This window comes from Salmo trutta, chromosome 10, assembly GCF_901001165.1.
Source record: "Salmo trutta chromosome 10, fSalTru1.1, whole genome shotgun sequence".
Taxonomy (NCBI): domain Eukaryota; kingdom Metazoa; phylum Chordata; class Actinopteri; order Salmoniformes; family Salmonidae; genus Salmo; species Salmo trutta.
In genome coordinates this window covers 24,787,846-24,804,138 of record NC_042966.1, presented here as the reverse complement: position 1 = coordinate 24,804,138, position 16,293 = coordinate 24,787,846, and the positions used below count along the sequence as shown (strand labels likewise).

The 16,293-nt window shown below is 42.3% G+C and overlaps 1 protein-coding gene across 8 annotated transcripts in view; it reads right to left on the bottom strand.

Moving 5' to 3' along the window:
* Positions 1–11,220: 11,220 nt before the first annotated feature.
* Positions 11,221–16,293, bottom strand: part of sdk2b (sidekick cell adhesion molecule 2b) — a 442,520-nt gene continuing 437,447 nt past the window's right edge. For all 8 annotated transcript variants that reach the window (XM_029765043.1, XM_029765048.1, XM_029765044.1 and 5 more), the window contains one exon: positions 11,221–12,883. In XM_029765043.1, the coding sequence (XP_029620903.1) occupies positions 12,434–12,883 (450 nt within the window). In that variant the 3' untranslated portion in view covers positions 11,221–12,433. The remainder of the gene's footprint in view (positions 12,884–16,293) is intronic.

Here is a 16,293-nt window from a genome sequence, read left to right as displayed (position 1 = left end):
TCTTTTCAGCTGTTTGAAGCTGGTGTACAAAATACAAAAATGATACTTAAGTATGGGAAGCATAGAAATAGTGCACATAGAACAGATCTACCACTTCTTAGACTTGCTTTCAATAAGAATGACAGATATATAACTCACATTTCTATGTGAATTTGGTTGGTTTGCCTAAAAAGGTACATATTGCAGCTTTAACACATGCACAAAATAGTAATTTAGAGAAAGCAGGCAACAACAACAGTTTGTAATTTTTGTAATATTTTTTTTATTTCGGCAATAATGTATTTTTGTCATCATCAGCTTCAGATCAGGTCACCTCAATGTCATACCCAGAGCCAGTAAAGCATGATTTTATTTTTCTCATCATAGTATCATAAAGAATATATTTCATCACACAGAATACATACTCAGTATATTACAGTAAATCCTGGTAGATACTATAGGTTTCACATTTGGAATGCACACTGTGATTCTGAAGGTCCCACAGTCAGCTCCACCGCTGTGTCTAGTAGCTGGTTGAAATGGCTTTTCCAGTGGCACGGTATGAGATAATGATAACATAAAGATATTCTGAGAGAATATTGATCATCTCTGGAAGGCTTGATATCACCAAAGCTATTTCTGTTGTACTGTTCCATAACCTTCTGTCAAATCAATCAGCATCATTTGTTTAAATCAATCGTACGTGAATGATAAAAAAACAATCAACATTTGGTGGACATAAGAGGAAAACACTAAAGCAAAAACAAAATGTGGCACTGTTGGTTTAATCAATTTTTATATTGAAATAATTACTCTTTCATGTTGGACACAGCAAAACATATATCAGCTTAACAAACCACACCCATAGTGATGGAATGTTTTAGCTGTTCTCTATCAATTGTTTTTATAGAAATCGTTCGAGCCCTGGATGCTGATTGGCTGAAAGCCGTGGTATATGATACAATATAACATGGGCATGATGCAAATCTACGTGTTTACTGTTCTAATTATGTTGGTAACCAGTTTATAATAGCTATAAGGCACCTCGGGGGTTAATGGTGTATTGCCAATATATCACGGCTATGGGCTGTATCCAGACACTCCGTGTTGCGTCGTGCGCTAGAACAGCCCTTAGCCGTGGTATATTGACCATATACCACACCCCCTCATGCCTTATTGCTTAAATATCCCACTGCTCCGTGATTGGTCCCTCGCCCAGCCGATAACATCCTCAGGGGTCATTAGATATCATAATAGGCCAATTAGGGGTCCAGGAATTTATGGCCGGCTCTTGAAGTCGGGGTCCGTCAGAACTTCAATGGGACGGTGCCTAAATACAATGCTTTGATAGTGGTACCACTACCCCTCTACCCAGGGGGCCCAGGGATTTATGATTACTTCCTTGTGTGCCCCCTTGTGTGTTATCTAATCAAACATGGACTGTGTGTGTGTGTGTGCATGCGTAGGGGGTACAGGGACTTTAATGTCCCAGAGGGAGGGGACCTCTAATTTCTTAAGTAGAACACATCTCACCCAGATTGTTCCACATGTGGTAAATTACCCCAAAAGGGTCCGGAAAAGCAATAACCTGGCTAATTAATTTATAATGGGCAGATTTAGCCAAAAGAGGAAACACTTGTGGACAGCTGTTTCACAGGACACATGTAACTACAGCATGTGGTGAACAATACATACAATTCAGAGAAAAGCAGCAAAATAGTAAATATATTTCAATTTGTGTGATTTGTAAAAGCAACTTATTCCCTTTAATGGGGAGTCTCTTAGTTCCCACAGTAGTTCTGCCAGAAGCCACAGCCTACAACCTGGTCCAGGTGTCCCAACTCCCCCAGCCAGGCATTAGGAGAAGGAGAGCCCTATTCAATCATGGAGGATCGCTTTATGAAAAGTCACCAAGCCACAGATGGAAATGAGTGGAGTAGTCCCAAACTGGTTACCCATGATTAAACAGGCCCGGATTTTCATCTTTCAAAGGCCTTTGAACTTTGCTTCTGTCAGTATTTTTTAATGTCATTTCCAGGCTGTATGTCTGTCTCTGAGGCTCAGAGAGGCTCTGTGAAGCTTTTCAGTACCTCTGAGGAGTCCCCTAACCCCAGTTAATGGGTATAGCCTCCTGCCTCTATCCCCCGTCTCTACCGTCAAGAGATATGTTTTCAACAAAAGGATTAACCAAGGGTGTAGGCCAGCCCATTCCAATCCCTGTACTCTATCTTCTCTATCCTCTGTCCTAACCAATCATATCCCTGGCTTGGACATTTTAGTAGGTTAGTGCTGGATCAGGCTGACTGGGATCACATTAGCTTCAACACCATCTGACACACATCCTCTACAAACAACATTATGGCACAGTCTGAGTCTGCCGGTGTCTACGACTCGGACCAGGGATGGGGTTTGGACAGTCTGCTTAAAATAGTGATGAGCTGATGAATGATTTACTGTCATTGATGTTTTTCATCTCCCTCCTCTCATTGAGATCATTGAGTTATGTCATTTCCCCTCATTACTCTCTCGCGCTCTCTCTCTCTCTCTCTCTCTCGTTTCACTGTACCCTCTGTGTTACTCTGTTTGGCTTGGCTAGCTGGTTACAGTGGGATAGGGGTGAGAAAAGAGGGAGGGAGAGAGAGCAGGAAAAAACAAGAGAAAGTGAAAGTATTTCTTTGAGCACTAAGGCTTGCTGACAGACCATACCAAGCCAGGCCATAAATAAGGTACAGGGAGGCGCTGTGTTCTTTCACCTTGATAAAGCGGTCCGAGTGGAGCAGAGTGGACTGGGGTGGACTGGGCAAGGTCAGGAGGGGACAGCTGTAGACATGTAAAATCATTTCACAGGCCTATTGATACAATTTATCACTACCCATTAACCATACACACAGACACCAGCTACACACTGATGAAAGTCAGGTGGGTCACACAAACACTGCCTTCATCCTCCTCAGTGTTCCTCTGAAGTATTGGATATCCATATGTGAAAGACTTGTGGGCCTTTATAGGGAAACAATCTTAGATAATCATTGTTGCAAATGAGCTATTATTAGTTATAACGTCATGTGATGTTCCTACTCAACACATTCACTGTTTACTAAAAACATTGTCTCAGCGTATGTTACCATGGTTACAGTCATACAATTTAATTTCACTCTGCATTCACATCAACACCATTCTTCCATACCCTTTACAGTATCCGTACCATTATTGAACAAAAAGTGATCATACACTACATGACCAAAAGTATATGGACACCTCCTCATCGAACATCTCATTCCAAAATCATGGGCATTAATATGGAGTTGGTCCCCCCCTTTCAATAACAGCCTCCACTCCTCTGGGAAGGCTTTCCACTAGAGTTTGGAACATTGTTGCGGGGGCTTCCATTCAGCCACAAGAGCATTAATGAGGTCGGACACTGATGTTGGGCAATTAGGTCTGGCTCGCAGTCGGCATTCCAATTCATCCCAAAGGTGTTTGATGGGGTTGAGGTCAGGGCTCTGTGCAGGCCAGTCAAGTTCTTCTACACTGATCTTGACAAACCATTTCTGTATGGACGTCGCTTTGTGCACGGGTGCATTGTCATGCTGAAACAGGAAAGGGACTTCCCCAAACTGTTGTCACAAAGTTGGAAGCACAGAATCGTCTAGAATGTCATTGTATGCTGTAGCTTTAAGATTTTCCTTCACTAGACGGGGGCCTAGCCCGAACCATGAAAAACAGCCCCAGACCATTATTCCTCCACCACCAAACTTTACAGTTGGCACTATGCATTGGGGAAGGTAGCGTTCTCCTGGCAGTCACCAAACCCAGATTAGTCCGTCAGACTGCCAGATGGTAAAGTGTGATTCATCCGTCCAGAGAACGCGTTTTCACTGCCCCAGAGTCCAATGGCGGCGAGCTTTACACCACTCAAGTTAACGCTTGGCATTGCGTATGGTGATCTTAGGCTTGTGTTCAGCTGCTCAGCCATGGAAATCCATTTCATGAAGCTCCCGACGAACAGTTATTGTGCTGACGTTGCTTCCAGATGCAGTTTGGAACTCGGATGTGAGTGTTGCAACCGAGAATAGACGATTTTTACGCGCTACGCACGTCATCACTCAGTGGTCCCATTCTGTGAGCTTGTATTGCCTACCACTTCACGGCTGAGCCGTTGCTGCTCCTAGATGTTTCTATTTCACAATAGCAGCACTTACAGTTGACCGGGGCAGCTCTAGCAGGGCAGACATTTTAGGAACTGACTTGTTGGAAAGGTGGCATCCTATGACGGTGCCACTTTGAACATCACTGAGCTCTTCAGTAAGGCAATTCTACTCCCAATCTTTGTCTACGGAGATTGCATGGCCGTCTGCTCGATATTAGAAACTTGTCAGCAACGGGTTTGGCTGATATAGCTGAATCCACTAATTTGAAGAGGTCCACATACTTTTGTATATATAGTGTATATCCATTCAGATTCTGTATAATGCGTACAGTGAAATCACCCGACAGAGAAAGAAGCAGATGGGAATTTTGGAATTATGATAAAACTGTGACTATACCACCACTGAGTCTGTACTTGTATGTCTATGTGCCCTGAGTCTGTGCTTGTAAGTGTATATACAGTACCAGTCAAAAGTTTGGACACACCTACTCATTCAAGGGTTTTTATTTATTTTTACTATTTTCTACATTGTAGAATAATAGTGAAGACATCAAAACTATGAAATAACACATATGGAATCATGTACTAACCAAAAAGTGTTAAACAAATCAAAATATTTGATATTTGAGATTCTTCAAAGTAGCAACCCTTTGCCTTGGTGACAGCTTTGCACACTCTTGGCATTCTCTCAACCAGCTACAATGAGATAGTCACCTGGAATGCATTTCAATTAACAGGTGTGCCTTGATAAAAGTTAATTTCTGAAATTTCTTTCCTTCTTATTGCGTTTGAGCCAATCAGTTGTATTGTTACAAGGTAGGGTTGGTATACAGAAGATAGCCATATTGGATAAAAGACCAAGACCATATTATGGCAAGAACAGCTCAAATATGCAAAGAGAAACAACAGTCCATCATTACCTTAAGACATGAAGGTCAGTATGTCCAGAAAATCTCAAGAACTTTTAAAGTTTCTTCAAGTGCAGTCGCAAAAACCATCAAGCGCTATGATAAAACTGGCTCTCATGAGGACCGCCACAGGATAGGAAGACCCAGAGTTACCTCTGCTGCAGAGAATAAGTTCATGAGAGTTAACTGCACCTCAGATTGCAGACCAAATAAACGCTTCACAGAGTTCAAGTAACAGACACATCTCAACATCAACTGTTCAGAGGAGACTGTGTGAATCAGGCCTTCATGGTCGAATTGGAGGAAAGAAACCACTACTAAAGGACACCAATAAGAAGAAGAGACTTGCTTGGGTCAAGAAACATGAGCAACGTACATTAGACCGGTGGAAATCTGTCCTTTGGTCCAAATTTGAGATTTTTGGTTCCAACTGCCGTGTCTTTGTGAAACGCAGAGTAGGTGAATGGATGATCTCCGCATGTGTGGTTCCTACCGTGAAGCATGGAGGAGGAGGTGTGGTGGTGTGGGGGTGCTTTGCTGGTGACACTGTCAGTGATTTATTTAGAATTCAAGGCACACTTAACCAGCATGGCTACCACAGCATTCTGAAGCGATACACCATCCTATCTGGTTTACGCTTAGTGGAACTATAATTTGTTTTTCAACAGGACAATGACCCAAAACACACCTCCAGGCTGTGTAAGGACTATTTGACCAAGAAGGAGAGTGATGGAGTGCTGCATCAGATGACCTGGCCTCCACAATCACCCAACCTCAACCCAATTGAGATGGTTTGGGATGAGTTGGACCACAGAGTGAAGGAAAAGCAGCCAACAAGTGCTCAGCATATGTGGGAACTCCTTCAATACTGTTGGAAAAGCATTCCTCAGGAAGCTGGTTGAGAGAATGCCAAGAGTGTGCAAAGCTGTCATCAAGGGAAAGGGTGGCTACTTTGAAGAATCTTAAATATAAAACTATTTTGATTTGTTTAACACTTATTTGGTTACTACATAATTCCATATGTGTTATTTCATAGTTTTGATGTCTTCACTATTATTCTATAATGTAGAAAATATAAAAATAAAGAAAACCCTTGAATGAGTAGGTGTGTCCAAACTTTTTACCTGTTCTGTATATATACAAGTAACTGCCAAAATAAAGGGAACACCAACATAAAGTGTCTTAAGGGTGTTGGGCCACCATGATCCACAAGAACAGCCTCAATGTGCCTTGGCATAGATTCTAAAAGTGTCTGGAACTCTATTGGAGGGATTCAACACCATTCTTCCACAAGAAATTCCATAATTTGTTTTTTTGTTGATGGTGGTGAAAAACGCTGTCTCATGCGCCGCTCCAGAATCTCCCATAAGTGCTCAATTGGGTTGAGATCTGGTGACTGAGATGGCCATGGCATATGGTTTGCATTGTTTTCATGCTCATCAAACCATTCAGTGTCCACTCATGCCCTGTGGATGGGGGCATTGTCATCCTATAGGGGCATAGCCATGGTAGCCAAAATAATGGCTGCCCAGCATTTTTATTCATGACCCTAAGCATGATGGGATGTTAATTGCTTAATTAACACAAGAACCACACCTGTGTGGAAGCATGCTGCTTTCAATATACTTTGTATCCCTCATTCAGTTGTGTTTCCATTATTTTGGCAGTTACCTATATGTGAAGTGCCCTTTCAGCTGGGCATGGAGGGCAGGCGCCACGCGGGCAGTACCTACCTACCCTCCCTCTTCTTCTCCTGGGCATCCTGTACAGTCTCTTGTATCCATACACACAGTGGATGCTTTGTATAAAGCTTATGTTGAAGAAGTGCTATCATCAATTATCACGTCAGCACAGACAACAGTCCCCTATTCAGATAGGACTCACAGTCAGTCACACCTGCATTGTGCATTTCATCATCATCATCATCATCACCATCATCGTCGTTACACAACGTGAGAGAAAGAGGTGAATCCATTCCATGACATCATCTCTTGGCGCCGGCTCAAAGGCTCCCTGCCACTAACAGAGAGTAGCACCTGATCCAAGTGAGAGACCTGCAGATGTGCCTATTCTCTGTCTGTTTTTCAAAATGGCCCCCGTGTCTGAGCCTGCGCCTATCTGTGTGACCCCGCATGTAGGAACCATTGAACTCAAAGAACACTTTAGGCTGTGTTTTTATCATAACACATTATATTATACATCATTACACATTCACTGTTAACGCTTAATGCTGTCTCAGTGTATTTTACCAGGGTTACACTCATACAATTTCAAGGCCACTCTCCATTCACATCAACTCCTCCCCTATTTGTCTACTCCTCCCCCACTACTTCCATCCCTTCCCCTCCTTTACAGTATCCATACAGTACCAGGAAACCCATTGAAAAATAATTTATTTTGGAAATGTACCGTGATCATATATCCATTCAGATTCAGTATAATGATAGGCTTATTTTGCGTACAGTGAAATCACCCCACAGAGAAAAAAGCAGATGAGCATTTTGGAATTATGATAAAACTGTGACTATACCACCACTGAGTCTGTACTTAAATGTATGTGACTTTTCAGCTGGCCATGGAGGGCAGGCGCCAGGTGGGCAGTGCCTACCTACCCTCCCTCTTCTTCTCCTGGGAATCCTGTACAGTCTCTTGTATCCAGACACACAGTGGATAATGCTAATGTTGAAGAAGTGTTATCATCAATAATCACACATCAGCACAGACAATAGTCTCATATTCAAATAGGACTTACAGTCAGTCACACCTGTATTGTGCCTTTCGCTCATCATCTTCATCCTCGTCATCATCATTGTTACACAACGTGAGAGAGAGAGGTGAATCCATTCCATGACAACATCTCTTTGCGCCAGCTCAAAGACTTCCCATGATAATGTCACTGACAGAGAACAGCATCTGAGCCAAATGAGAGAGATCCCAAAGGGCCTATAGATGAAGAGCTCCAGAAACTGCTTCTCCAATAGAAATCCCCAATCACGTTTGTAGGCGATGTCATGGCAACGTTAGCTAGCTAAGCTCACGTGCGGGCCGTCAAATCAAAAACACTCCTTCGATATAAAGTTGTTTTTTGACAAAAATAAAAAGTGTCAGTATCACTTTCACAGGGTGGAAGTAATGACATGTTAAGACTTTGCCTTGAATCTACTCTGGGTTTGAAAACTCTGTGGAGACCAGCGGAACTGTCTATTTTCTGTCTGTTTTTAAAAATGGCCCTAGTGTCTGAGCCTGCTCCTCTCTGTGTGCCCGCATGTAGGAACCATTGAACTCAAAGAACACTTAAGATGCTGGCTGTGTTTTTATAACTTCCACTCTTTATAGTTTGATGTGGAAGCAGGACAATGTCACTGTCTGATGTTGTTGTTGTGGGCCACTGGGCATGTGCGGTGGCGGTGTGTTGATGAGGGTTGTGAGTGAGTCGTGACTCCACAGGGTAGGTTAGATCATCAGGGTAGGTAGAGATTTTAGATGTCTTCCCGCCCACCACCTGTCAGATCAAGGGAAGGCTCATAGTGGCTGACGAGCCCCTGTAGTAGTAATGACATTTAGGATGTGCAATATTTTATGCACTATTTATTTATGTAGGAATTGGGTGCCATTTCTGGCGCAGAACCTGGTGAGGTCCCATTCAGCAGACTGTATTCTTAAGTGGTGTCAGATCTCACAATAGCTGTGTTATAATTAGGGATTAACACAGGAATCCGGGATCCCAGGATTTCCTGACCAAGCTCCTTCCCGATTCTCGAGAAGAAAAAAATTACGATCTCTGGAACAATAATATATAATTTCTTTGGAAAAATACAAAATACGCATGTGCGAATATCTGCATGAAATGGATTTTAACTATCCAACTTCATTCACACATTAGTCTAGGGATCACAACACAAGCAGCCTACCAATTTAGTCTACTCAACACAAGTCCCCAATAAATGCCTTTTAATTTTTAACTGGCATTGTTGACTATCATGAAACTGTAGCAGGCTACACGCGACCTCTCAACGTAGTTATGGTAGGCAGTCTCCATCTCACATTCACAAATCTCCTAACTTTAGCTGTGTGGCACTGGCAGAAGCTCCAAAATATAAACTGCTTCTCACTGTTAACAAAACGGCTGATACATTGTGTTTGCAAAAGCGCTCAAAAGGAAATAGACATTTGCAACGTTGTTCCATGATGTTACACTAGCAAAAGCGAGATCACGGGCTTGACTTTAAAGTCAGATTTGCGGGCAATTTATAAACTGTGGCTCCATCCATGGTGCTGAATCTCCGCCGCTATTTGCTTATCTGTTTGTTTAGTGCAGCATCGGACATGTTCCCTGAGACCAAGTCACCACAATAAGCAGATTACCATGAAGTAAAAACAGCCACAACCTTCCTGCAATCCACTGATAGCCAGGTGCAAGGGGAGAGGGAAGGAACAACAAGCTGGCTGAAATATTTCAGTAAATGGTAGGCTAAAACGAATATAATTTTCACTAGGCTGTAATAACCTCATAATATTTTACCAGTAGGCCAACAGTGCTTCATAGGCCTATATTACAACTAAAATACAGTGGCAAAAAGTATGTGAACCCTTCAGAATTACCTGGATAAATTGGTCATTCATCTAAGTCACAGCAATAGACAAAAACAGTGTGCTTAATCTAATAGCACACAAATTATTGTATTTTTCTTGTCGATATTGAATACATAATTTAAACATTCACAGTGTAGGTTGGAAAAGTATGTGGACCCCTAGGCTAATGACTTCTCCAAAAGCTAACTGGAGTCAGGAGTCAGATAACCTGGAGTCCAATCAATGAGACGAGATTGGAGACGTTGGTTTGAGCTGCCCTGCCCTATACAAAACACTTACAAAATGTGAGTTTGCTATTCACAAGAAGCATTGCCTGATGTGAACCATGACTTGAACAAAAGAGATCTCAGAAGACATAATATTAAGAATTGTTGACTTGCATAAAGCTGGAAAGGGTTGCAAAAGTATCTCTAAAAGCCTTGATGTTCATCAGTCCACGGTAAGACAAATTGTCTATAAATGGAGAAAGTTCTGCATTGTTGCTAATCTCCCTATGAGTAGCCATCCTGAAAATATGACTGCAAGAGCTCAGCGCAGAATGCTCAATGAGGTTAAGAAGAATTCTAGTGTTAGCTAAAGACTTACCGAAATCTCTGGAACATGCGAATATCTCTGTTGACGAGTCTACGATACGTATAACACCAAACAAGAATGGTGTTCATGGGAGGACACCACGAAAGAAGTCACTGCTGTCCAAAAAAAACATTGCTGAACGTCTGAAGTTCGCAAAAGAGCACCTAGATGTTCCACAGCACTACTGGCAAAATATTCTGTGGACAGATGAAACAACTTGAGTTGTTTGGAAGGAACACACAACACTATGTGTGGAGAAAAAAAGGCACAGCACACCAATATCAAAACCTCATCCCAACTGTAAAGTATGGTGGAGGGAGCATCATGGTTTGGGGCTGCTTTGCTGCCTCAGAGCCTGGACAACTTGCTATCATCGATGGAAAAATGAATTCCCACGTTTATCAAGACATTTTGCAGGAGAATGTAAGGCTATTTGTCCGCCAATTGAAGCTCAACATAAGTTGGGTGATGCAACAGGACAACGACCCAAAACACAGAAGTAAATCAACAACAGAATGGCTTCAACAGAAGAAAATAAGCCTTCTGGAGTGGCCCAGTCAGAGTCCTGACCTCAACTCAAATGAGATGCTGTGGCATGACCTCAAGAGAGCGGTTCACATCAGACATCCCAAGAATATTGCTGAAATGAAACAGTTTTGTAAAGAGAAATGGTCCAAGATGTCTTCTGACCGTTGTGCAGGTCTGATCCGCAACTACAGAAAACGTTTGGTTGAGTTTATTGTTGCCAAAGGAGGGTCAACCAGTTATTAAATCCAAGGGTTCACATACCTTTCCCACCCTGCACTGTGAATGTTTACACGGTGTGTTCAATAAAGACATTAAAACGTATAATTGTTTGTGTGTTATTAGTTTAAGCAGGCTGTGTTTGTCTATTGTTGTGATTTAGATGAAGATCAGATCAAATGTTATGACCAATTTATGCAGAAATCCAGGTAATTCCAAAGGGTTCACATACTTAGTGTGTTAACTGAGATAACTTGCGGTATAACTCTCAGATTTTTTTTGCTGGTAATATATGCTTTAAAATAGCATTTCCGGTTTGAACGGGAATAATAGGATTCCCGGGAAGGGCTTGTAATTTTGTTGGGAAGGAAAAGTGGTAGATTTTACGGAAAATATTCATCCCTATTTATAATCAACCAATGCATGTCTGATACACTGAAGGACAATGAAATAAACAACTTGAAGACCAACCTGAACATTTTCTCTTTAGACATATAGTACATTTCACTTCATTTCCCATCTCCTCCCTGGCCAGGCGACCGGGCCCTTGTATAGTACGTACAGCACAGAGGCACAGAGATGTGACTTGCCTGTGACATCGAAATGCTGTCAGACTCAATTGTGTGCATGTGCTATAGGCTATGCCACGCCAGAGAGCTGATTCCAAGGAGGGTCATGGTCCATAGATCATTGGGCAGAGGTCACTAACATGTCTCACATGAAGACAGAAACTTCTTTTGGCCAAATTGGACAGGCCCCGGCATCTCAAAACCGACATTTTGGGTTCATTTCGGCCTCAATTTCCCCCCTCCTCCTTGTTTTTCACTTTCATCACTTCATCACTGTCCTTTCTATACCCTGTGCCTCTCTCTATCGTTCAAATTAGCTTGTATGGCTCCATTTTGGGATCCCACTTCCATTGGTGCTTGTTATCCGAGTGTGGATCAACGCCGTAACACTTTTATCGTCATCTAGATATTTTTTACAAGAATATCTTGACTTTTTACAGAACCTAACTAGATTATTCTCTTGTTGAATGTGTGTAGAAGTGTAACAATGAAAAATAAAATAAATAATACAAAAAAAACCTCATGCAACTTGATCAAGCAGCAACACTAACAGAAAAGCGAATAGATACTACCATGTTCTAAGGAGCTGTCTCAGCAGCTGTCGTCATTAAAAAATGAAAATAAAACTATACCAGCACACGCACACAAGAGAAAAAAAGTACTGAAAGAAAGTATGTAACTTCTGTCCTGTCTGTATACAGTATGATCCTTAAAACATAACTCAGTAATAAAAAGAAAAAAGAAATACAAGCAAGAATTGTTTTGAATAACACCAGCCATGACAGAAACCAAAATGAAAATGATAGACTTCGAGGGTTTGTTTGTTGTGTGTTGGGTGTTTACTCTCTAAACAAACACACATTGGGCGGCGGGGTGGGCTTTGTTTTCAGAAGGGAGCACGGATCCCTCTCTCTGCATCAAACAAAGGAAGAGAACCCGGCAATTGGGGCCCGAGATCCATGGGCCGGGCTGGGGCTGCTGGGGGGCCAGTAGGACAGGGTGTTGGAGTGGCTGGAGGGGGTGGAGGTGGAGAGCTGCTGAGAGGGGGTCGGAGTCCGGCTGCCTTTCGGCCTGAAGAGACTACCCTGGCCCTGGGGTGGGAGGCCCTGGGGTTGACCCTGGGTCTGGAGCTTAAGCGGAGGGGTGGTGGAGGTGAGCTGGGGTGGCAATGGGGGCAGGGGTGGTGGCGGGGCGCAGGGCTCTTGGTCGCCCGACTCTGACTCAGTGTAGCTGTAGGCTTGAGCCCGGGAAATGCCCTTCTGTTGGCGGCGCCAGGAGTTGTAGTAGGTTGGGTCACTGATGTAGTGGCTCACGAAAGAGTGGGTCTTCTGTCTGTTCTGGTCCACCTCGTACTCACTGTCACTGCCCTGAGAGGGGAGAGGGGGAGAGGGAAGGGGGAGAGGAGTGGGGGTGATGGGACAGGGGGAGGGAGAGAGCGAGAGAGGAGTTATTATCAGAATACTAGCACATACAATGCCTTCAAAAATAATTCACACCCCTTGACATTTTCCACATTTTGTTGTGTTACAAAGTGGAATTAAAATTGATTTAATTGTCTTTTTTTTTGTCAACGATCTACACAAAATACTCTGTAATATCAGTGGAATTAAAATTACAATATCATTTTTTAAATGGAAAATAAAATACTAATATATTTTGATTAGATGAGTATTCAACCCCCCGAATCAATACATGTTAGAATCACCTTTGGCAGTGATTACAGCAACGTCTTTCTTCGCCCATTATAAAAAAATTATATTCTTCAAGCTCTGTCAAGTATTGTCATAGATTTTCAAGCCAATTTAAGTCAAAACTGTAACTAGGCCACTCAGGAACATTCAATGTCCTCTTGGTATGTAAATCCAGTGTATATTACATTTTGGCCTTGTGTTTTAGGTTATAGTCCAGTTGAAAGGTGGATTTGTCTCCCAGTGTCTGTTGGAAAGCAGACTGAACCAGGTTTTGCTCTAGGACTTTGCCTGTGCTCAGCTCTATTCCATTTATTTTTATCCTAAAAACTCCCTAGAACTTGTGGATGACAAGCATACCCATAACATGATGCAACCACCACCAGGCTTCAAAATATGTGTTGTGTTGGATTTGCCCCAAACATAATGCTTTGTATTCAGGACTAAAAATAAATTCCTTTGCCACATTTTGTTGCGGTATTACTTTAGTGCCTTATTGCAAACAGGATGCATGTTTTGGAATATTTTTATTCTGTATAGGCTTCCTTCTTTTCACTCCGTCATTTAGGTTAGTATTGTGGAGTAACTACAATGTTGTTAATCCATCCTCAGTTTTCTCCTACCACAGTCATTTAACTCTGTAACTGGTTTAAAATCACCATTGGTGGGCCTCCCGAGTGGCGCAGCGGTCTAAGGCACTGCATCCCAGTGCTAGAGGCATCACTACAGACCGGTTTTCGATCCCGGGCTGTATCACAACCAGCTGTGATTGGGAGTCCCATTGGGCGGCGCACAATTGGCCCAGCGTCGTCCGGGTTAGGGGAGGGTTTGGCCGGGGGCTTTACTTGGCTCATCGCGCTCTAACGACTCCTTGTGGAAGGCCGGGCGACTGCAGGCTGATCTTGGTTGTTAGGAGAACAGTGTTTCCTACGACACATTGGTGCGGCTGGCTTCTGGGTTAAGCGGGCGGGTGTTTAGCAGGTCATGTTTCAGAGGATGTATGACTTGACCTTCGCCTCCCGAGCCCGTTGGGGAGTTGTAGCGATGAGACAAGAATGAAATTGTGGAGAAAATACAAAAAATTATAAAAAAATAATAATAATAATCACCATTGGCCTTGTGGTGAAATATCTGAGCGGTTTCCTTCCTCTCCATCAACTGAGTTAGGAAGGACGCCTGTATCTTTAGTGTGACTGGGTGTATTGATACACCATACAAATTTGTAAGTCGCTCTGGATAAGAGCGTCTGCTAAATGACTTAAATGTAAATGTAAATGTGTAATTAATAACTTCCCCATGCTCAAAAGGGTATTCAATGTCTGTTTTTTTCCTTTCTACCCATCTATCAATAGGTTCCCTTCTTTGCGAGCCACTGGAAAACCTCCCTGGTCTTTGTCGTTGAATCTGTGCTTGAAATTGACAAGCTCAATTTAGGGACCTTACAGATACAGTGCATTTGGAAAATATTCAGACCCCTTGACTTATTCCACATTTTGTTACGCTACAGCCATGTTCTAAAATTGATTAAATCGTTTTTTCCCCTCATCAATCTACACACAATACCCCATAATGACAAAGCAAAAACAGGTTTTTAGAAATGTTTGCAAATTTGTAAAAAAACAACAGAAATATCACATTTACCTAAGTACTCAGACACTTTACTCAGTACTTTGTGGAAGCACCTTTGGCAGCGATTACAGCCTTGAGTCTTCTTGGGTATGACGCTACAAGCTTGGCACAACCGTATTTGGGGAGTTTCTTCCATTCTTCTCTGCAGATCATCTCAAGCTCTGTCATGTTGGATGGGGAACGTCGCTGCACAGATATTTTCAGGTCCAGAGATGTTCGATCGGGTTGAAGTCCAGGCTCTGGTTGGGCTACTCAAGGACATTCAGAGACTTGTCGCAGCGCACTCCTGCGTTGTCCTGGCTGTGTGCTTAGGGTCATTGTCCTGTTGGAAGGGGAACCTTCGCCCCAGTCTGAGGTCCTGAGTGCTTTAGAGCAGGTTTTCATCAAGGATCTCTCTATACTTTCCTCCATTCATCTTTCCCTTCGATCCTAATTAATATTGCAGTCCCTGCCTTCTTCCATTTTAGAATGATGGAGGCCACTATGTTCTTGAGGACCTTAAATGCTGCAGACAATTTTTGGTACCAATCCCCAGATCTGGGCCTCGACACAATTCTGTCTTGGAGCTCTACGGAAAATTCCTTTGACCTCAGGGCTTGGTTTTTGCTCTGACAACTGTGGGACTTTATATAGACAGGTGTGTGCTTTTCCAAATAATGTCCAATCAATTTAATTTACCACAGATTGTCTCCAATCAAGTTGTAGAAACATCTCATGGAAACAGGATGCACCTGAGCTCAATTTCAAGTCTAATATCAAAGGGTTTGAATAAGCTATTTCTGTTTAGTTTTTTTATACATTTGCAAAGAAACCATTTTTTGCTTTGTAATAATTGGGTATTGTGTGTAGATTGATTAGATTTTTTTTTTTAAATGTAATACATTTTAGAATAAGGCTGTAACGTAACCAAATGTGCAAAAAGTGAAGAGGTCTGAATACTTTCCGAATGCACTGCAATTGTATGTGTGGGGATATAGAGATTGGGTAGTAATTAAAAAATCATGTTAAACACCATTATTGCACACAGAGTTAGTCCATGCAACTTATTATCTGACTTGTTCAGCAAATTGTTACTCCTGAAGTTATTTAGACTTGCCATAACAAAGGGGTTGAATACTTATTGACTCAAGACATTTCAGCTTTTCATTTTTATTAATTTGTACAAATTTCTAAAAACAAAATTACACTTTGACATTATGGGCTATTGTGTGTAGATCATTGACACACCATCTAAATGCAATCCATTTTAAATGTAGGCTTTAATACAACATAATGTGGAAAAAGACAAGGGGTGTGAATACTTTATGATGGCATTGTATTTCCCTGAGAAGTTAGAGATGTGATAATGTGTATTGGGATGTTCAGAGCAAAGTGTCTTTCGATAACATACACACCCACCACCAAACACCCACACCCACCCACCCACCCACCCACCACCAAACACCCACACCCACCCACCA